This window comes from Coregonus lavaretus (genome assembly GCF_964263955.1).
Source record: "Coregonus lavaretus genome assembly, contig: HAP1_SCAFFOLD_1070, whole genome shotgun sequence".
Lineage (NCBI taxonomy): Eukaryota > Metazoa > Chordata > Actinopteri > Salmoniformes > Salmonidae > Coregonus > Coregonus lavaretus.
Window position 1 is genome coordinate 41,246 of NW_028158968.1, and position 22,262 is coordinate 63,507.

A 22,262-nucleotide genomic window follows, 5' to 3' on the forward strand; every position below is an offset into this window, starting at 1 on the left:
GTGACCTTTCACCCCAACATGAGGGTGAGATCAGGGCAGAGAGAGCAGAGCGGAGAGTTGGTGATGTGTTACGTTTGTAAAACGGATGATTGCTTTGGCAACACTAGCTAATGTGGTCATGCCTATAAAGGCAGAGAGAAAATGGGAAATAGATAGGCGAAGAAAGAGAGCAAGAGAGACAGTCAGGATATTCAGTTCAATCGAGTTTAAGGCTTAACTGAATTAACAACAGAGACTAAATGCAATATGAAAGTTTATTAAAATAGTTTGGGGAGTGGCCTCGTCTTCGAGGGAAGATCCCCGGAGCTAGATTCTACCACGCCGTAGAATAGGAAACGATGTATGAAGTTAAAGAGAGCTAGCTATTCAGACCTGCTTTACTGATTGAACCATCATAAACTACATTATATTTGCCACATCATACATGAGCAACTTTCTGGTCAGCCAACAACACAACGAGGGGGTGGTGTCTGCGATAACTCTGGGGAGTAACATGAGACAAAAAACCTAGGCTGTCACTACAGTCACTGGGAAAATGTGGTTTAAACATAGAAGCACGTATCATCATATATTCTCTGCTTTTCGCTCAGGCTTCTCAGCAGCCCACTATGATGGGCATTCAGGTGAGCTCTTTAGGTCCTCAGTCTGTGTGGAAGAGAGGATGGAAGCATCTGTACCCCAGATACAGAGGCCAGGCTCTACACGGTCTCTGAAACACTGTCCTCTCTATTCTCTATCTATCATCACTGTAATATGGTCTTATCCAGTGGTATAGTGGAGGGTAAACGCACACCGATCGCAGAAAAATGCATTGAAAATATAGTGAGCAATACTTTCACCGTGAACAGAGACTTTTTTTAAAATTTATTTTTTAAACACTACATCACTGGTCTCATCCTATAGCTGCTGCTGCAGAGGTCAGATCTGAACCATCTTCTTGTGGGGGTCAAAGACGTATCTCTTGAATCGGAGGTTGATGCAGATTGGCTGAAAGTCTGTCTTGGCATCATCCTCTTTGGCTGATTCCCCCTTAGCCCCACCCTTTCCTTTCTTCTTGGCAGAGGAGGAGAGGAGCTGCATGGTCTCTTGACTGAGACCCTCTGAAGAGAAGAAAGAGGGAATGGGGAAGAGAGAGAGATAAAGAATTCATATTAGCATTAGAATTTCTGTTAGTTTATACAAGTCATATCTCCCACCTTTAAAGAAAAAAAGGAGTGGGGCAGTCCCAGTCCTCTCATATTGTTTGTTTATTGGATAGGACAGAGGAATTAAATATATATATACACACTACCAGTCAAAAGTTTGGACACATCTACTCATTCAAGGGTTTTTCTTTATTTGTACTATTTTTTACATTGTAGAATAATAGTGAAGACATCAAAACTATGAAAAAACACATATGGAATCATGTAGTAACCAAATAAGTGTTAAACAAATCCAAATATATTTTATATTTGAGATTCTTCAAATAGCCACCCTAAAAAAATTGTACAAATAAATAAAAACCCTTGAATGAGTAGGCGTGCCCAAACTTTTGACTGGTACTGTACAGTGAGGGAAAAAAGTATTTGATCCCCTGCTGATTTTGTACGTTTGCCCACTGACAAAGACATGATCAGTCTATAATTTTAATGGTAGGTTTATTTGAACAGTGAGAGACAGAATAACAACAAAATAATCCAGAAAAACACATGTCAAAAATGTTATAAATTGATTTGCATTTTAATGAGGGAAATAAGTATTTGACCCCTCTGCAAAACATGACTTAGTATTTGGTGGCAAAACCTTTGTTGGCAATCACAGAGGTCAGACGTTTCTTGTAGTTGGCCACCAGGTTTGCACACATCTCAGGAGGGATTTTGTCCCACTCCTCTTTGCAGATCTTCTCCAAGTCTTTAAGGTTTCGAGCCTGACGTTTGGCAACTCGAACCTTCAGCTCCCTCCACAGATTTTCAATGGGATTAAGGTCTGGAGACTGGCTAGGCCACTCCAGGACCTTAATGTGCTCCTTCTTGAGCCACTCCTTTGTTGCCTTGGCCGTGTGTTTTGGGTCATTGACATGCTGGAATACCCATCCACGACCCATTTTCAATGCCCTGGCTGAGGGAAGGAGGTTCTCACCCAAGATTTGATGGTACATGGCCCCGTCCATCGTCCTTTTGATGCGGTGAAGTTGTCCTGTCCCCTTAGCAGAAAAACACCCCCAAAGCATAATGTTTCCACCTCCATGTTTGACGGTGGGGATGGTGTTCTTGGGGTCATAGGCAGCATTCCTCCTCCTCCAAACACGGCGAGTTGAGTTGATGCCAAAGAGCTCCATTTTGGTCTCATCTGACCACAACACTTTCACCCAGTTCTCCTCTGAATCATACAGATGTTCATTGGCAAACTTGCGACGGGCCTGTATATGTGCTTTCTTGAGCAGGGGGACCTTGTGGGCGCTGCAGGATTTCAGTCCTTCACGGCGTAGTGTGTTACCAATTTTTTTCTTGGTGACTATGGTCCCAGCTGCCTTGAGATCATTGACAAGATCCTCCAGTGTAGTTCTGGGCTGATTCCTAACCATTCTCATGATCATTGCAACTCCACGAGGTGAGATCTTGCATGGAGCCCCAGGCCGAGGGAGATTGACAGTTATTTTGTGTTTCTTCCATTTGCGAATAATCACACCAACTGTTGTCACCTTCTCACCAAGATGCTTGGCGATGGTCTTGTAGCCCATTCCAGCCTTGTGTAGGTCTACAATCTTGTCCCTGACATCCTTGGAGAGCTCTTTGGTCTTGGCCATGGTGGAGAGTTTGGAATCTGATTGATTGCTTCTGTGGACAGGTGTCTTTTATACAGGTAACAAACTGATATTAGGAGCACTCCCTTTAAGATTGTGCTCCTAATCTCAGCTCGTTACCTGTATAAAAGACACCTGGGAGGCAGAAATCTTTCTGATTGAGAGGGGGTCAATTACTTATTTCCCTCAATAAAATGCAAATCAATTTATAACATTTTTGACATGCGTTTTTCTGGATTTTTTAGTTGTTATTCTGTCTCTCACGGTTCAAATAAACCTACCATTAAAATTATAGACTGATCATTTCTGTGTCAGTGGGCAAACATACAAAATCAGCAGTGGATCAAATACTTTTTCCCCCTCACTGTAATATATATATATACACACATACATACTTGTGGTCCTCTGTAGCTCAGCTGGTAGAGCACGGCGCTTGTAACGCCAAGGTAGTGGGTTCGATCCCCGGGACCACCCATACACAAAAATGTATGCATGCATGACTGTAAGTCGCTTTGGATAAAAGCGTCTGCTAAATGGCATATTATATTATATTATTATACATACATACACACAAACAGTGGGGAGAACAAGTATTTGATACACTGCCGATTTTGCAGGTTTTCCTACTTACAAAGCATGTAGAGGTCTGTAATTTTTATCATAGGTACACTTCAACTGTGAGAGACGGAATCTAAAAATCCAGAAAATCACATTGTATGATTTTTAAGTAATTAATTTGCTTTTTATTGCATGACATAAGTATTTGATCAATTGACCAACCAGTAAGAATTCCAGCTCTCACAGACCTGTTAGTTTTTCTTTAAGAAGCCCTCCTGTTCTCCACTCATTACCTGTATTAACTGCACCTGTTTGAACTCATTACCTGTATAAAAGCCACCTGTCCACACACTCAATCAAACAGACTCCAACCTCTCCACAATGGCCAAGACCAGAGAGCTATATATATATATATATAAAAACAGACGCCTCACAGGTCCTCAACTGGCAGCTTCATTAAATAGTACCCGCAAAACACCAGTCTAAACATCAACAGTGAAGAGGCGACTCCGGGATGCCGACCTTCTAGGCAGAATTGCAAAGAAAAAGCCATATCTCAGACTGGCCAATAAAAATAAAAGATTAAGATGGGCAAAAGAACACAGACACTGGACTTTTTCTTTGCAACTCTGCCTAGGTCAGCATCCCGGAGTCGCCTCTTCACTGTTGATGTTTAGACTGGTGTTTTGCGGGTACTATTTAATGAAGCTGCCAGTTGAGGACCTGTGAGGCGTCTGTTTCTCAAACTAGACACTCTTATGTATTTGTCCTCTTGCTCAGTTGTGCACCGGGGCCTCCCACTCCTCTTTCTATTCTGGTTAGAGCCAGTTTGCGCTGTTCTGTGAAGGGAGTAGTACACAGCGTTGTACGAGATCTTCAGTTTCTTGGCAATTTCTCGCATGGAATAGCCTTCATTTCTCAGAACAAGAATAGACTGACGAGTTTCAGAAGAAAGTTATTTGTTTCTGGCCATTTTTATCCTGTAATCGAACCCACAATTGCAGACGCTACAGATACACAACTAGTCTCCAGAAGGCTAGAATCAGCACAACAGTTTTCAGCTGTGCTAACATAATTCCAAAAGGATTTTCTAATGATCAATTAGCCTTTTAAAATGATAAACTTGGATTAGCAAACACAACGTGCCATTGGAACACAGAACTGATGGTTGCTGATAAATGGGCCTCTGTACGCCTATGTAGATATTCCATTTTTATTAAATCAGCCGTGTCCAGCTACAATAGCCATTTACAACATTAACAATGTCTACACTGTATTTCTGATCAATCTGATGTTATTCAACGTGAGCAAGACATAGGAGATGATCGGGGACTACAGGAAAAGGAGGGCCGAACATGCCCCCATTCACATCGACGGGGCTGTAGCGGAGCGGGTCGAGAGTTTCAAGGTCCTTGGTGTCCACATCACCAACAAGCTATCATGGTCCAAACACACCAAGAAAGTCGTGAAGAGGGCACGACAAAGCCTTTTCCCCCTCAGGAGACTGAAAAGATTTGTCATGGGTCCCCAGATCCTCAAAAAGTTCTACAGCTGCACCATCGAGAGCATCCTGTCCGGTTGCATCACTGCCTGGTATGGCAACTGCTCGGCATCCGACCGTAAGGCACTACAGAGGGTAGTTCATACGGCCCAGTACATCACCAGGGCCAAGCTTCCTGCATCCAGGGCCTATATAAGGTGGTGTAACAGGAAAACACAAAAAATGGTCAAAGACTCCAGTCACCCATGTCATAGACTGTTCTCTCTGCTACCACACGGCAAGCGGTACCGGAGCGCCAAGTCTAGGTCCAAAAGGCTCCTTAACAGCTTCTACCCCCAAGCCATAAGACTGCTGAACAATTAATGAAACGGCCACCCAGACTATTTGCATTGACTCCCCCCCCCCCTTTGTTTTTACACTGCTGCTACGTATTTAGTCAGCCACCAATTGTGCAAGTTCTCCCACTTAAAAAGATGAGAAAGGCCTGTAATTTTCATCATAGGTACCAGAAAAAATCCAGAAAATCACATTTTTTATGAATTTATTTGCAAATTATGGTGGAAAATAAGTATTTGGTCACCTACAAACAAGCAAGATTTCTGGCTCTCACAGACCTGTAACTTCTTCTTTAAGAGGCTCCTCTGTCCTCAACTCGTTACCTGTATTAATGGCACCTGTTTGAACTTGTTATCAGTATAAAAGACACCTGTCCACAACCTCAAACAGTCACACTCCAAACTCCACTATGGCCAAGACCAAAGAGCTGTCAAAGGACACCAGAAACAAAATTGTAGACCTGCACCAGGCTGGGAAGACTGAATCTGCAATAGGTAAGCAGCTTGGTTTGAAGAAATCAACTGTGGGAGCAATTATTAGGAAATGGAAGACATACAAGACCACTGATAATCTCCCTCGATCTGGGGCTCCACGCAAGATCTCACCCCGTGGGGTCAAAATGATCACAAGAACGGTGAGCAAAAATCCCAGAACCACACGGGGGGACCTAGTGAATGACCTGCAGAGAGCTGGGACCAAAGTAACAAAGCCTACCATCAGTAACACACTACGCCGCCAGGGACTCAAATCCTGCAGTGACAGACGTGTCCCCCTGCTTAAGCCAGTACATGTCCAGGCCCGTCTGAAGTTTGCTAGAGTGCATTTGGATGATCCAGAAGAGGATTGGGAGAATGTCATATGGTCAGATGAAACCAAAATAGAACTTTTTGATAAAAACTCAACTTGTCGTGTTTGGAGGACAAAGAATGCTGAGTTGCATCCAAAGAACACCATACCTACTGTGAAGCATGGGGGTGGAAACATCATGCTTTGGGGCTGTTTTTCTGCAAAGGGACCAGGATGACTGATCCGTGTAAAGGAAAGAATGAATGGGGCCATGTATCGTGAGATTTTGAGTGAAAACCTCCTTCCATCAGCAAGGGTATTGAAGATGAAACGTGGCTGGGTCTTTCAGCATGACAATGATCCCAAACACACCGCCCGGGCAACGAAGGAGTAGCTTCGTAAGAAGCATTTCAAGGTCCTGGAGTGGCCTTGCCAGTCTCCAGATCTCAACCCCATAGAAAATCTTTGGAGGGAGTTGAAAGTCCGTGTTGCCCAGCGACAGCCCCAAAACATCACTGCTCTAGAGGAGATCTGCATGGAGGAATGGGCCAAAATACCAGCAACAGTGTGTGAAAACCTTGTGAAGACTTACAGAAAACGTTTGACCTGTGTCATTGCCAACAAAGGGCATATAACAAAGTATTGAGAAACTTTTGTTATTGACTAAATACTTACTTTCCACCATAATTTGCAAATAAATTCATTAAAAATCCTACAATGTGATTTTCTGGATTTTGTTTCCTCATTTTGTCTGTCATAGTTGACATGTACCTATGATGAAAATTACAGGCCTCTCATCTTTTTAAGTGGGAGAACATGCACAATTAGTGGCTGACTAAAAACTTTTTTTCCCCACTATGTATATAGCCTCATCATTGTTATTTTATAGTGTTACTTATTTATTTATTTTTACGTTATTTTCTTAACAATATTTTCTTAAAACTGCATTGTTGGTTAAGGGCTTGTAAGTAAGCATATCACGGTAAAGTCTACACCTGTTTAATTCAGCGCATGTGACAAATACAATTTGAAAACAATCAACTGAAATAAATAAATTAGGCCCTAAGCTATGGATTTCACATGACTGGGAATACAGATATGCATCTGTTGGTCACAGATACCTTTTAAAAAAAAGTAAGGACGTGGATCAGAAAACCAGTTAGTATTTGGTGTGGCCACACATCTCCATCCCATAGAGTTATAATAATAATAATAATAATAATAATAATAATAATAATAATAATAATAATATGCCATTTAGCAGACGCTTTTATCCAAAGCGACTTACAGTCATGTGCGCATACATGTTTACATATGGGTGGTCCCAGGGATCGAACCCACTACCCTGGCGTTACAAGCGCCATGCTCTACCAATTGAGCTACAGAGGATTGTGGCCTGTGGAATGTTGTCCCACTCCACTTCAATGGCTGTGCGTAGTTGCTGTATATTGGGAGCATCCCAAACATGCTCAATGGGTGACATGTCTGGTAAGTATGCAGGCCATGGATTTTCAGCTTCCAGGAATTGTGTACAGATCTTTGCGACATGGGGCCGTGGTCTACGGTTGTGAAGCTGGTTGGACGTACTGCCAAATTCTCTAAAACGATGTTGGAGGCGGCTTATGGTAGAGAAATTAACATTAAATTCTCGGACAAAAGCTCTGGTGGACATTCCCGCAGTCAGCATTCCAATTGCACACTCCCTCAAAACTTGAGACGTCTGTGGCATTGTGTTGTGTGACAAAACTGCACATTTTAGAGTGGCCTTTTTGTAATGATCATGCTGTTTAATCAGCTTCTTGATATGCCACACCTGTCAAGTGGCTGGATTATCTTGGCAAAGGAGAAAACGCTCACCAACAGGGATGTAAACAAATGTGTGCACAAAATTTGAGATAAATAAGCTTTTTGTGCGTATGGAATATTTCTGGGATCTTTTATTTCAGCTCATGACACATGGGACCAACACTTTACATGTTGCGTTTATATTTTTGTTCAGTGTAGGAAGGTGTTCCTAATGTTTGGTATACGCAGTGTATGTGATCTGGAGGCAGCAGCTTTGACCGCTAAACCACACAAGTGACTTTTAAAAACCTCCACACCACTAGTCCCATTCTTACTGCTCTACAGTGGTGACTCAGGGTCAACAGTACATCTGCTCTTTACACTGATGATGACAGAGATAGAGGAGATGAGAGGGAGAACAGATAGATAGTGATCCTCTCTCTGCTCTACTTAGAGTAACAGTGCTGGAGCCACTGCGGTCTGCTGAACCTGAACTGGATCGCCAACCTCAGCCTCCTGATCCTGCTGCTGATAGAGTGGAGACAAGGGTCACAGTCCTGCCTATTCCATGGTGATGTCTCATCTGACATTTACACTGGTGTCTGGCGGTCCTCAGGCGGTTGGGCGCGTGCTGTGGATTCCTCTGGGGCATCTCTTCCTGGGGCATCTCTTCCTGGGGCATCTCTTCCTGTGTGTGTGACGTGTTTGTTTGCTTGTTGTTCCGCTCAAGGAGGTGAGAAATGTTCCCTGAGCAAACCTCTGCACTGGCTGACCTCACCTACCCGCATCACATGGCGCCACTGAGACGGTTGTTTTGGTTATGCCAGCGTGAGGGTTGTTATGGTTACAGGCCAGGCAGAATGCTCTGACGGATATCGCCGATCAACAGAACTCGCTTGGCCTTAACCAACCTCTGTTTCACACACAAACACACAAAGGGAAGCACTTAGATAAATACCAATAAATACAAACTATAATGAATCAGTGTGATGTAATTTCAAATAAAACTGTGAAATCCAGTCAGCACACAAACACACCCACCTTATTCAGGATAATTACAAAAGACACTGAATTATCCTCCTAAAGCTGCCACCACAAATGTATAACAAGTTGTTTTGTTGCATAAAACCACATAATGAACACATGTATTTTATCATTGTAATTTCAGGCTGACATATAACATACAACATACACACCACATACACAAACCACACAACTGGCCCAAATGCAGAAATCAAGGGTCTTCAAAGTAGAGGTCTTCAAGGGTCCGACTGAACCGAATACCCGAGAAGGTCTGGATCCATAATTCTAACTTTCCCCTCGGTTCCAGGTCGGGTCCTGTTTGATTGTAATCGGGTCTATGCAACTACAACTGATAGACCCGAGTGGACCCATAGCATATAGCCAACATATGAGGACCTACAGTGAGGGGAAAAAAGTATTTGATCCCATGCTGATTTTGTACGTTTGCCCACTGACAAAGAAATGATCAGTCTATAATTTTAATGGTAGGTTTATTTGAACAGTGAGAGACAGAATAACAGCAAAAAAATCCAGAAAAACGCACGTCAAAAATGTTATAAATTGATTTGCATTTTAATGAGGGAAATAAGTATTTGACCCCCTCTCAATCAGAAAGATTTCTGGCTCCCAGGTGTCTTTTATACAGGTAACGAGCTGAGATTAGGAGCACACTCTTAAAGGGAGTGCTCCTAATCTCAGTTTGCTACCTGTATAAAAGACACCTGTCCACAGAAGCAATCAATCAATCAGATTCCAAACTCTCCACCATGGCCAAGACCAAAGAGCTCTCCAAGGATGTCAGGGACAAGATTGTAGACCTACACAAGGCTGGAATGGGCTACAAGACCATCGCCAAGCATCTTGGTGAGAAGGTGACAACAGTTGGTGCGATTATTCGCAAATGGAAGAAACACAAAATAACTGTCAATCTCCCTCAGCCTGGGGCTTCATGCAAGATCTCATCTTGTGGAGTTGCAATGATCATGAGAATGGTGAGGAATCAGCCCAGAACTACACGGGAGGATCTTGTCAATGATCTCAAGGCAGCTGGGACCATAGTCACCAAGAAAACAATTGGTAACACACTATGCCGTGAAGGACTGAAATCCTGCAGCGCCCGCAAGGTCCCCCTGCTCAAGAAAGCACATATACAGGCCCGTCGCAAGTTTGCCAATGAACATCTGAATGATTCAGAGGAGAACTGGGTGAAAGTGTTGTGGTTAGATGAGACCAAAATCGAGCTCTTTGGCATCAACTCAACTAGCCGTGTTTGGACGAGGAGGAATGCTGCCTATGACCCCAAGAACACCATTGGTGTGTTTTTCTGCTAAGGGGACAGGACAACTTCACCGCATCAAAGGGACGATGGACGGGGCCATGTACCGTCAAATCTTGGGTGAGAACCTCCTTCCCTCAGCCAGGGCATTGAAAATGGGTAGTGGATGGGTATTCCAGCATGACAATGACCCAAAACACACGGCCAAGGCAACAAAGGAGTGGCTCAAGAAGAAGCACATTAAGGTCCTGGAGTGGCCTAGCCAGTCTCCAGACCTTAATCCCATAGAAAATCTGTGGAGGGAGCTGAAGGTTCGAGTTGCCAAAGAGGAGTGGGATAAAATCCCTCCTGAGATGTGTGCAAACCTGGTGGCCAACTACAAGAAACGTCTGACCTCTGTGATTGCCAACAAGGGTTTTGCCACCAAGTACTAAGTAATGTTTTGCAGAGGGGTCAAATACTTATTTCCCTCATTAAAATGCAAATCAATTGATAAACATTTTGACATGCATTCTTCTGGATTTTTTTGTTGTTATTCTGTCTCTCACTGTTCAAATAAACCTACCATTAAAATTATAGACTGATCATGTCTTTGTCAGTAGGCAAACGTACAAAATCAGCAGGGGATCAAATACTTTTTTCCCCTCACTGTATTTGTTAACCAGAAGATCAACTTGGTTGATAAAGATAATTCTTTTGTCACTCGGCCCAATCGGTTACGGGCCAGGTCTAGGTCTGGTTGTCATCGCGTCCATTTGGGTTCAGGTCTGATTGTTCTCGGGTCCGTTCAGGTCCGGGTCCCCCTTTTCTTTTTTTAGCGGGTCTGTTCTGATCTGGGTCGGATTGTCCTCGGGTCCGGGTCCAACTTTTTGGAGATGAGAAGACCTTTCCTTCAAAGTCTAAAGGACATCTACCCCCCTCTTCTTCTCTGCTCCTTTCCCTCCATTTGTCCCTCCATCTCTTTCCTCTAGAATAAGTGTCTAGTGCCAGGCTGGTGGCCCTAAGGGGCTTGTAGGGGATGAGTTTGGGTCAGGGCCAGGGGAGGGCGGTGGCGGGGGGGGATTGGACAGTAGTGTCTGTGTGGGCGGGGGAGGTTGTGGAGGGGTCTGGGGGGCCTTCAAAGACTCACTCAAATTTAACTAGCCCTGCTCTTTTAATTTCTCTCCCTCACTTTCTCCATTTTGAATCATGTCCTCTGAAGGGGCGAACAACAATGAGAGAAAGGGAGCACACACAAACACACCCAGAGTAGCGAGAGGTCAGATGAACACACAGCAGGGGGCATACTATGAGAGTGAATGAGCATGCTGAATGTCTTAAGTGACTAGCCAAGTATGTCAGTGTATATGTAAGAGCATGTGTGAGTGTGTACGTCAGTGTGAGTGAGTTGAGAGGATGTAGGTAGGGTTCTCTTTCTAAATGTCTTCCCGCCGGGCCCAGTGTGGAGCCTATCTGTGTGTCGGAGGGGAGTGGAGCGACAGAAGGTAAAATAAACAGGGTGCAGACTTCCCCCGGAACCAGAGCTACCCTCAGAGGAATCCTGGGAATGCTGGAGTGGGATTCCCAGCACACCACATCCTGATCCTGACAAAGAATGGACCACGGACAACCACGGGAACCAGAGAGAGAGAGAGAAAGAGAGAGAGCAGGAAAGATAGAGGAGAAAAGAGAAGGCCCCTTTCATGCTTCGGTTCTACTAGATGTAATTGCATCATTCTGACGAATAAACAAATGGAATATGTATTGCTGACAAATGCAGTAAGAAATCCAAATAGTACAGTCCTTATCTTGACTGTTAATAATATAAGAAGGAAAGACAAACCATAATGAACGTCGGCCGTGTGCAGTACTGCTGGGTGTCAATGAAGGGAGGCGTTTCAACATGTAGAAATGCCAGGAAATTAATATAAAATGATGGCTGATATGTGATGGTCTGATGATATCTGATGGTCATATGTGATCATACACCCATACGCTGCTTTTAACCAATCGTCGGCGTGGTCTGTTTTATCCTTAACACATTCATACAGCCCCATCACTACGTACCTGGCACCCGGATCTTAAACTTCCCGCTCTGTCCAAAGCCGCCTTCGATGACCCCCGCCTCGCCGGTCGACAGCGTGACCTTTAACCCCACAAACAACTGCAGGTTGGTCTCCTTCTTGAACAGGTTTCGGCCAATCACAGTGTAGTTGTCTGTCACCTGACCAGAGAAGAGGAAGAAGGAGACTTGAGAGGCACCAATGACAGATACAACAAAATAATTAAATAAACTGGAAAATATATTTTTCTAATGTAATACGCCTAAATAATATTATTATTAAATGAGCAACTTCCAGTAACGAATACAAGCAAATAGCACAAGAAAGTGGAAAATATCATACAAATAATAACATTATTAACTAATGTTCCAGCATATCCTTTAATGATTTATTGAGGCAGACAGTATAAGAAAGGTCAGTGTTTGTTTGTTTTTCATGTTCCTCTCTCTGATCTAACACACATCTCGTGTGTTGCCATGCTACCACTGTCGCCATAGTGAGGGGTGGGGTGGGGGGGGTGTGGCTGACCCCACCACGACACTGTTTTGTACCCTGTCCCAACCCAACCATGAGCCACATTCCCCTAGGACTGCCGTTCGTCTGTCTGTCCTCTCTTTCATTCCTCTTCGCATTTTTCTTCTGTTTGTTTGTATTTCCCCCCCCCCCCCATCTGTCCATCACTGAGACTCTTTCACCCGTCACTGATCCGATAAAGGGAGGGCAGCACTCTGTCCCTCGCTACTTCTCCCCCTTTGTCCATTCCTTCCCTCTCTCGCGCTGATGTTCAGTTCTGACTGATGCGTGACCGCTGATAAGCTACAGTTGGTTACAATTATACTCTTAATGTATGTAGTTCTGTCCTTGAGCTGTTCTTGTCTATTTTTGTTCTGTATTAGGTCATGTGTTGTGTTTTATGTGGACCCCAGGAAGAGTAGCTGCTGCTTTTGCAACTGCTAATGGGGATCCTAATAAAATAACTAAAATAACACAGTGACTAAGGCATGACTCAAATATATTACTTTGTCATATCTCAAACATTCAAACTCCATCTCAGATATTTGTCCTCTTAGAAAAAAAAACTAAACAAATAGGACTTCCTCATTCTGGGAGGGGAACCCACACCCACATCACATGACCTGAGTCTGACCTCACAGGGATAGGATCAACCTCACGGTCAACGCCCTCTGTGTAACAGTCTAACAGCAGTAAAACTTGTCCACACACTTGACCGCTGACCTGTGAGTGATCCTGAGAGAGGGTGTGTACTGTGGCTGCAGACAACACTCAAACAGACTGACAGGCAGGAGCAACGAGGCAGATAAGACTCTTATGAGAAAAAAAGGGGAAGACAAACTGAGGAACAACAGAAGAGCCAGAGAAAATGTGTTGAATTAAATGACAAAATAAGTCATTGAAGATATTACAAGAGTGCGATCGAGCCAGGGAGAGATCAAAAACCATAACAGATTGAGGACACAAAGAGAGAGAGAGAAAAAGAGAGATGAGAGTGAGAGAGCAGAGGCAGAGAGACAGAGAGAGAGCAGAGAGCAGGGGCCAGAGTACGGGCCGGGGGGAATGCAGAGAGCCATGTGGATGTGGGTATATTCCTGTGCCACTCAGGTCCAAACAGCACCAGTCTGGCTGTCTGGCTGTTGCCGCTGGCATCAGGGGGCCACACGCTTGTGTCACAGCCCAGCACACGAAAAGGCCCCGCATACTTCTCCATGCCACCGGGACTCCGTATGTGTATGTGTGTACACAATGGGAGCTCAGTCCCTGAAAAACTCTCCAGTGCCACCAGCAACGAGAAACATCCAAACAAGGACCAGAAGACAGGAAGGAGAGAGGGAAAGGTGTGAGAGAGAGGGCAGAGGAACAAGGACAGAGATCCAAGCATGAAGACCGATGGGAGGGGAGGGTGTGTGTGCAGACTATTCGGGGAGTGTGGGGGTGGAGGATGTGTCTGTGTGTGGCAGTGGGTCCACTCACCCTCTCCACCTGTCCCTCCTTGTATTTGGTCTTGTAGATATGTAGTCTGGGTAGTGTAGTCTCAGAGTAGCTCTTCTCCTCAAAGCCCTCCAGCAGACGCCCCTGGAACGCCAGTCGGCACGCATTGGCATGGATGTCTGTGTCCAGCTTGGAGCCAATCACCAGGCAGAGAGTGGGACATGTGACCGGACGCTCAAACTCCAGCAGCGCCCACTGCTCCGGGTCTTGTCCCAACCCTCCGGCCTCCCGCTGGCCAATCACATACTCGTCCTGGTGGAAGTACTCCCGGTCAAAGGAGAAGGGTGTGTCCAGGGGTCTGGGGTCTGGCTCAGGGGCGTGGGGGTCTGAGGGGGGTAGTTGGGGGTCCGTGGTGGAGGTCTGGTGGGTCTCTCCAGGGGGCAGACCGAAGAAGGTGACCCTGGCCATGACGGTCTCGTGGCCCACGGTGATGTGGAACTTAGCGCGGGTGGCCAGGGAACCCTTGAAGTAGCCAATCTTTCTGACGGAGATGAGGGCTGCATGGAGGGTGTGTAGGGAACCAGGGGTACACACCACCCCCCGTTCTAGAAGTTTAGGGTCAAACTGGGTCACACACACGCCCACCCGGTCACCCTGCATGGCCCTCTCCACCGGCCGCCGGAACATCTGAACTGACTTCACTTTCTTGGTCACCTAGCGGTTAAAAGACAAACACAGAGAGACTATCAAACTAACTCATCAGCTCTATTGTTTGTTTGTGCAAGGTTAGGTATGCAATTGACAGATTATGAAGTATGAACATGTACAATATACACTGAACAAAAATAAACGCAACATGCAACACTTAATGATTTTACTGAGTTACAGTTCATGTAAGGAAATCAGTCAATTCATTAGGCCCTAATCTATGTCAATTAATCAGTCAATTCATTAGGCCCTAATCTATGGATTTCACATGACTGGGAATACAGATATGTTGGTCACAGATACCTAAAAAAGGTAGGGGCGTGGATCAGAAAACCAGTCAGTATCTGGTGTCATGACCATTTGCCTCATGCAACGTGACACATCTCCTTAGAATATAGTCCTCAATGGCTGTGCGAAGTTGATGGATATTGGCGGGAACTGGAATGCGCTGTCGTACACGTCGATCCAGAGCATCCCAAACATGCTCAATGGGTGACATGCCTGGTAAGTATACAGGCCATGGAAGAACTGGGACACTTTCAGCTTCCAGGAATTGTGAACAGATCCTTACGACATTGGGCTGTGCATTATCATGCTGAAACATGAGGTGATGGCGGCAGATGAATGGAACGACAATGGGCCTCAGGATCTCGTCATGGTATCTCTGTGCATTCAAATGGCTCGATAAAATGCAGTGTTCATTGTAGCTTATGCCTGTCCATACCATAACCCCACCATGAGCCACAAAGTTGACTTCAGCAAACCGCTCGCCCACACGACGCCATACACAGATGAAGAAGCCGGATGCGGAGGTCCTGGTCTGGCGTGGTTACATGTGGTCTGCGGTTGTGAGGCCGGTTGGACGTACTGCCAAATTCTCTAAAACAACGGAGGCGGCTTATGGTAGAGAAATGAACATTCAATTCTCTGGCAACAGCTCTGGTGGCCATTCCTGCAGTCAGCATGCCAATTGCACGCTCCCTCAAAACTTGAGACATTTGTTGCATTGTGTTGTGTGACAAAACTGCACATTTTAGAGTGGCCTTTTATTGTCCCAGCACAAGGTGAACCTGTGTAATGATCATGATGTTAATCAGCTTCTTGATATGCCACACCTGTCAGGTGGATGGATTATCTTGGCAAAGGAGAAATGCTCACTAACATGGATGTAAACAAATTTGTGCACAAAATTTGAGCAAAATAATATTTTTGTACGTATGGAACATTTCTGGGATATTTTATTTCAGCTCATGAAACATGGGACCAACACTTTACATGTTGCGTTTATATTTGTGTTCAGTGTGTTCAGTGTTCAGAATAATCTTTGAGTGTTGTTTTTATTTTGTGTTCATTGTGTGAGGGAGAGTGGGTGAGTATGGTCGGTGTGGCCTAACCACCATTTTTTTCTGACACTGAATGCTGAGACTACCTGCTGGTTTATCCAGGCTTCTGCCGCCACCCGATGGAGGATGTTATGACGACACCAGTTGATAGTAAGGTTCAAGATAATAAACTGGTGTTTAGACTAGGCTGGCCTACAAGTGTGAGTGACTGCATCTGGTCTAAATTAGCCAGCTCCTGTACTGCCAATCCCCCACCCCTTCTCCCCAGTCTCCCCATCCTGCCCTCCCCAAAAAACACACACAGACATCCTCCACCCCCACACTACCATCCCTCCCTCTCTCCTCTTGCAGTCAACTTCTGAACTTCCCTCCCCAAAAAAACTCTGTAGCTTTTAGCTTCTACTGCAGCCTTCCAGGTCATCTGAATCAGGGTTATTCTACTACATCAATGATTCTCAACCCTTCTGGAAGCAGGGACTACCATCATGCTATAGTCTCTTTATAGGATCACATTAACTACAATTAGAACAAATTAAATTGACTAATGCACTGTAATGTTCTGCAATATCACAAAGAATGGTTTCTGGTCCATAGACATGGGGGATTGAGGTTGAGAACCACTGACCAAGACTTCTTTCAGTGGTCATGTACATCAGTGTTCTGTGGTTAGTGACCGTACCTTGAGCGCTGGGATCTCCACAGTGTCGTTGACAGCCAGCGCCCCCTGTAGGATGGTTCCGGTCATGACTGTGCCCTGACCACGGATGGAGAAGCAGTGGTCCACGGCCATCAGTAGGGCTCCCCCCGGGTCTCTGTGAGGAAGGTACGTCTGGCTCTTCAACAGCTAGGACACACACACCAAAGTCAAAACTGCTGTCATAACATTGTAAGGTCATTGTAGGCATGAGTGTGATTCAGAGTCATACACACAGAGAGCCATATATTAGTGTTGAGTGTGTATCCTGTGGTTTCATAAACACTTCCTGACAGTGTCTCTTTAATCATAGGGCAGAACCCCCTGACCTGACAGTGTCTCTTGTGTTTTAATCATAGGGCAGAACCCCCTGACCTGACAGTGTCTCTTGTGTTTTAATCATAGGGCAGAACCCCCTGACCTGACAGTGTCTCTTGTGTTTTAATCATAGGGCAGAACCCCCTGACCTGACAGTGTCTCTTGTGTTTTAATCATAGGGCAGAACCCCCTGACCTGACAGTGTCGCTTGTGTTTTAATCATAGGGCAGAACCCCCTGACCTGACAGTGTCTCTTGTGTTTTAATCATAGGGCAGAACCCCCTGACCTGACAGTGTCTCTTGTGTTTTAATCATAGGGCAGAACCCCCTGACCTGACAGTGTCTCTTGTGTTTTAATCATAGGGCAGAACCCCCTGACCTGACAGTGTCTCTTGTGTTTTAATCATAGGGCAGAACCCCCTGACCTGACAGTGTCTCTTGTGTTTTAATCATAGGGCAGAACCCCCTGACCTGACAGTGTCTCTTGTGTTTTAATCATAGGGCAGAACCCCCTGACCTGACAGTGTCTCTTGTGTTTTAATCATATGGCAGAACCCCCTGACCTGACAGTATCTGTCATACCTCTTTGTTCTGTAAGATCGACCTTTTACTGTATGATACTGTATGTATCATTGAAGACTTCTACACACCAGTCAGAATATTAACCCAAACTGCTAATAGTGCAGGCACATCCTGGGGCACCAGTGTGTTCAGGGTCTTTACCTTTATTAACTCAGGCACATCCTGGGGCAACAGTGTGTTCAGGTTCTTTACCTCTAACTCAGGCACATCCTGGGGCACCAGTGTGTTCAGGGTCTTTACCTCTATTAACTCAGGCACTCCATGGGGCTCCTCTGATTCAGGGGCCTCAGGACCCCCAGGCTTTGCTGCCAAGGCAATCACAGGACAGTCTTTAAATCTGTCCAACAGGGGATGAAACGAGGGTTAGATTTACTGTGTGTGTGTCATAGACATTAAAACCAGCAGATAGTGATAGCGTTGACGTCATCCATGTATTCCTATGGAAAACTCCCGATGGCACATGAAGTTGGTAATATTTGAATTTGAAGCACGCTATTATTGCTGAATGGGGCTGAATGGCACCCCAAAAAATCGCTAACGATCATAGTCAAAGTGGCCGTAACTAGCAAAGGATCATGGTCGATGTAGTCGTTCTCATCCTGCCTGAGAGAGTCAACCTTAATGTCTATGGAGCCTCCTCGTAGCCTGCCGGCCATGATTGGTCTGTGTCAGCACCTGGTCCTGTGTGACGACAAATGTAGTAGTCAGAATGTATCACTATTTAATTCAATATCTAGATTTGTAGCGAACTTTAAAATAATTCACAGTGGGGATCGAACTTGATCATAATAAACACATTTTATAGCCCAAAACGGCAGTCTAAACAAAATGTGTTTGGCAGTACTGGCGATCATCCACAAAGCATCTCAGAAAAGTTCTTAGAATCCTGTTAAAACCTGTTTAAAGACAAAAATAAATCCCAGCTCAGAGTAGGTTTTAGGATGATGTTAAGTCACTGCTCAGACAAACTCTGAGCCAGAAGTAAAATCAACTCATAAAAATGTATCTCAGCTGGTAATCACAACAGTTGAGGTACCGCAAAGGAAAGATAGTGATGATGCTCATTGACATGTTGTAAATGATTGGGAATAACCAATCACGATGAGGGCATCACCAGCTGTGAACTCTATAGCACGCGTTGCTTCAGACAACTACGGTGAATGTGACTGTACATCAAATGTTGCAATGATAAAATGTTTTATATAATTTGACTGACACGAAAATGTGCCTACTCTTAATTATTGTTTAATATGTTGGCATGCATAAACTTTTTTAACCAATTCTGATGGTTGTTAAAAGCGGAATTTTGACAATTACCATTATATCAACACACTTGTCACTCCTGTTTAACAAATCTAAATCGATTTGGCACAGAAGGCATCAAGTCATTTGCAGATAAAGTTGCATACAACGTTTAAAAGGTCTATCATTTTCATCGAAAACAATCAAAGTTAACATAAGCCCTAGATGCCTTCAATTTCCCAACTTGTAGACATGTCCAATTAGACATATTTTTTAACAACGTGATGTTGCGCTCCAAATGAATAGCTTGAAATAACATAATGTAGGTAATTAAATAATCAAAAGAAAAACGTGTTTATTTATTAGTTATACGTATTTAGGCATATCATATGAAATAGGCCTCATGTGAAATCATTGTCAAAGACACAAGAGATACTGTAGCATGTAGGTCTAGATTATTTATAGATTGATCGTATAGAAATATCAAAACATTCTTTGAACAACTCCAAAGCAGTTGCATGTGGCACAGGAACCACTGACTCGCTGCATTTTTCTATTATCAAGACACCTGCTGGTAACTATTAACTGGTTAGGACAGCTTATGAGGTGTCATAAATATCTGTCGACTTGGTGGGACTCTTATGACTAAAGCCCTTCCTGCATAGCTTTTATTTCTACCCATAAGAGTAGGAGTAAGATGTCTCTATTCTCAGCACTTACGACCAATTTCCTACACTGAAACGCTTTGTGGATACAAGCCCAGGGCTTTTGGCAGTGCTAGGTGGCTACACAGTAGCCGACCAGCAGATCTGGTGACTTCACGCTCCAGAAAGGACACTGGGGGCCTGGTGTGTGTGTTACCTGGTGTTCTCCAGGGTCTTGTGCAGTCTCTTGGTCATCTTGTCGATGACGGTCTGTCTCTTGTTGGGCGGCAGCAGGTCAGTCTTGTTGAGAATGACCACCATGTGGGGGCAGGTCAGCTCTCCTATCAGCAGACACTCTGCTGTCTGGGTCTGGATCCCCTTCACCACGTCTACCACCAGCATCATCAGGTCTATGATCTGAGCCCCTGGAACACACACACTCACAATTAGACTTTTATGTATGCTATATGGCTTGTCTATAATAACACCCCAGTCCAAAACTACTGCAGTTAAATGATTGTGACCACTCAGCACTGCATGGTTACAGCTTATCTACACAGGGCCCATATGACCAGTCATAAGTTGAGCAACCAATGGAGAAACAGCAACAGACAACCAAGAATAACAACATAAGAAGAGAGGGAGAGAGAGAAGATGGAGGGTACAAAGGGTAGAGAGGGATGTAAAAAAGGGAGAAGGGCTAGAGGGCTGAAATTTGAGCCCCAGCTCACTTGGTTGTCTTTCCTCTCCCTCTTTTCTTTCCCTCTCTTTGGCATTCTTTCTTTCCTGTGCTCCCCTATTTTATCTGCCTCTCTTTGGCGCTCTTTATTTCCTGTGCTCTCCCCATTAGGGACAGGAGAGGAAGTTTATTACATACCCTGATCCCCACACTTTCCTTCCGCCCTAAATCGACAGGATGTGCCATCCACAGGGACACACTGGCTTTATATAGCAAACTACCAGCCATGGCTTTATATAGCAAACTACCAGCCATGTACACTGACTCAGGCCACACTGCCACTGTGTGTGCTCCCCTTATCCTGATTTCCTTCAACTCCCATCTTCTTCTCCCACCAATGCATACCCTCACCTCTCAGCCCTGTTAAAGCAGTCTCCTCTTCCAGGATACATATAGTCAATTCCTTACCTAGAAATAATAAAACTAATAATAGAAAAGTGGATCAACCCTACAAACACTCCTAAGGAGTGAGGAGAGAGAGAAAGAAGGGAGATAGTAGCAAGAAAGAGAGGGGGAATGAGTAAGCAGGGTTCAGCTGGGGCGTAAGGGTAAGGAGGTCTCTTTCGTCCTCCTGGAGACTTCAACCCATTGCTCCTCTCTCTCCCTCTTCCTTGCCAAGCCACAGGCTAGTGGAGGGGCCAGTCAGTCAGTGTGGGTTAACCATGTAATGGCTATCTTACACAGTTGAGTCGAGAAATAAAGTATATTTGTATGGGGTGTATGTGTAGTCTTTATTCTGCAGTTCCAGTCGCCCTCTGCTGGTTGAGTCTAGAGTTTAAACTCTTTTTTTACACCCGCAATCAATTAGCCATATCCATATCTGATTAAGTCATTGTATGTTCCCACTTGCCATTATTGAAGCTGGCAGTCAAACTCAGGGCTAGAGTACCAGGAGCTGTCAGACAGCTGACTGGCCAGTTTAAATATGTACAGTCATTTAGTGTGAGTGATGGGATCTCCACCGTTACACAGGTGTCAACACCTGTGCATTTGCTCTCTTGCCACTATGGTTAGGTTATCGATTTATCTCTGCAGTAATATGATATTCTCTTCATTCACTTCTCTCACCCCCAATGATGGTGCGAATGAGGGACGCGTGTCCAGGACAGTCCACCAGCGTGAACTGCAGGTTGTCGTAGCCGTAGCCCCCGGAGTCCTCCCGCAGCTGCTCGGGGAGGTCCACGGTGAAGGAGGAGAAGCCGAGATCCAGGGTGATGCCTCTCTCTCGGGACTGGGGGTTCTTGTCAAAGGCAGCAGTGGACGCTGTGCTGCTGAGCGCCCTGGCAAGCGACGTCTTCCCGCTGTCGACATGCCCAAGTACCCCCACATTAAAATTGAGGGTCTTCGGGTGGTTGTTGCTCGAGTCTGCCATGACGGGTAGCTAGCTAACGTTAGCTTTCTGCTCCTGTCGCAACTTCAGCAGCTAACGTTAGCGTTACTGGCTGGACCTTGAACTCTAGTTACGTTCAGTAATGACACAATTGACAACCTTTACGTTAAACTAACATTCATTCAATAAGTTCATTAATTGAACTCCTTACGTTACAATTCATTCATATGTTTAATGAAATATAGGTAGCTAAACACTAATGTTAACTGTCGAACTACACAAAACGTTTCTTTCAAATGTTCTTCCTGCGTATCAGTAAAAACAGTCCTCTGGAAATTATGCCAGTGTGAGTAACGTTTTATTCCCTCTCACAAGTAGAGGCTACAAAATCATGAGGTGTGAAGAAATATCCGTCTAGAGTTCAACACTAATTATATTGCTAAGCAAAGAGATTGTAGGCGACAAAATTCAATCTCAAAGGCAGGAATCAATCTCAAATGATGTACCAGTTTCCGTAAAGTCAAAGTGAAGTGAACACAAGCAGAAATAAAAGACACAAAGAGGCGTGGCGGTCTTGTGCATGAGTGAGATTGACAGTGCTTCTATCCAATCGCTTTATAACA

The 22,262-nt window shown here is 44.7% G+C and overlaps 1 protein-coding gene across 1 annotated transcript; it reads right to left on the bottom strand.

Annotated features, from left to right (window-relative positions):
- Positions 1 to 240: 240 nt before the first annotated feature.
- LOC311123424 (selenocysteine-specific elongation factor-like) lies at positions 241 to 22,194 on the bottom strand. The gene is made up of 7 exons (XM_084197691.1): positions 21,378 to 22,194; positions 19,788 to 19,995; positions 17,925 to 18,021; positions 16,770 to 16,934; positions 14,082 to 14,753; positions 12,097 to 12,253; positions 241 to 1,100 (listed from the first exon to the last, which is right to left on the bottom strand). The coding sequence occupies exons 1-7, from the start codon at positions 21,679 to 21,681 to the stop codon at positions 919 to 921; spliced, it is 1,785 nt and encodes a 594-aa protein (XP_084053817.1). The 5' UTR covers positions 21,682 to 22,194; the 3' UTR covers positions 241 to 918.
- Positions 22,195 to 22,262: the final 68 nt, after the last annotated feature.

Bases quoted from the DNA above. Each gene is read 5' to 3' on its own strand.
- LOC311123424 (XM_084197691.1), bottom strand. From the start codon at position 21,681: ATGGCAGACTCGAGCAACAACCACCCGAAGACCCTCAATTTTAATGTG. The intron at 19,996-21,377 runs GTGAGAGAAGTG...TGTGTGTTCCAG, and splicing joins CATTCGCACCATCATTGGGG to GGGCTCAGATCATAGACCTG. The intron at 1,101-12,096 runs GTACGTAGTGAT...TCTTCTCTTCAG, and splicing joins GTTTAAGATCCGGGTGCCAG to AGGGTCTCAGTCAAGAGACC.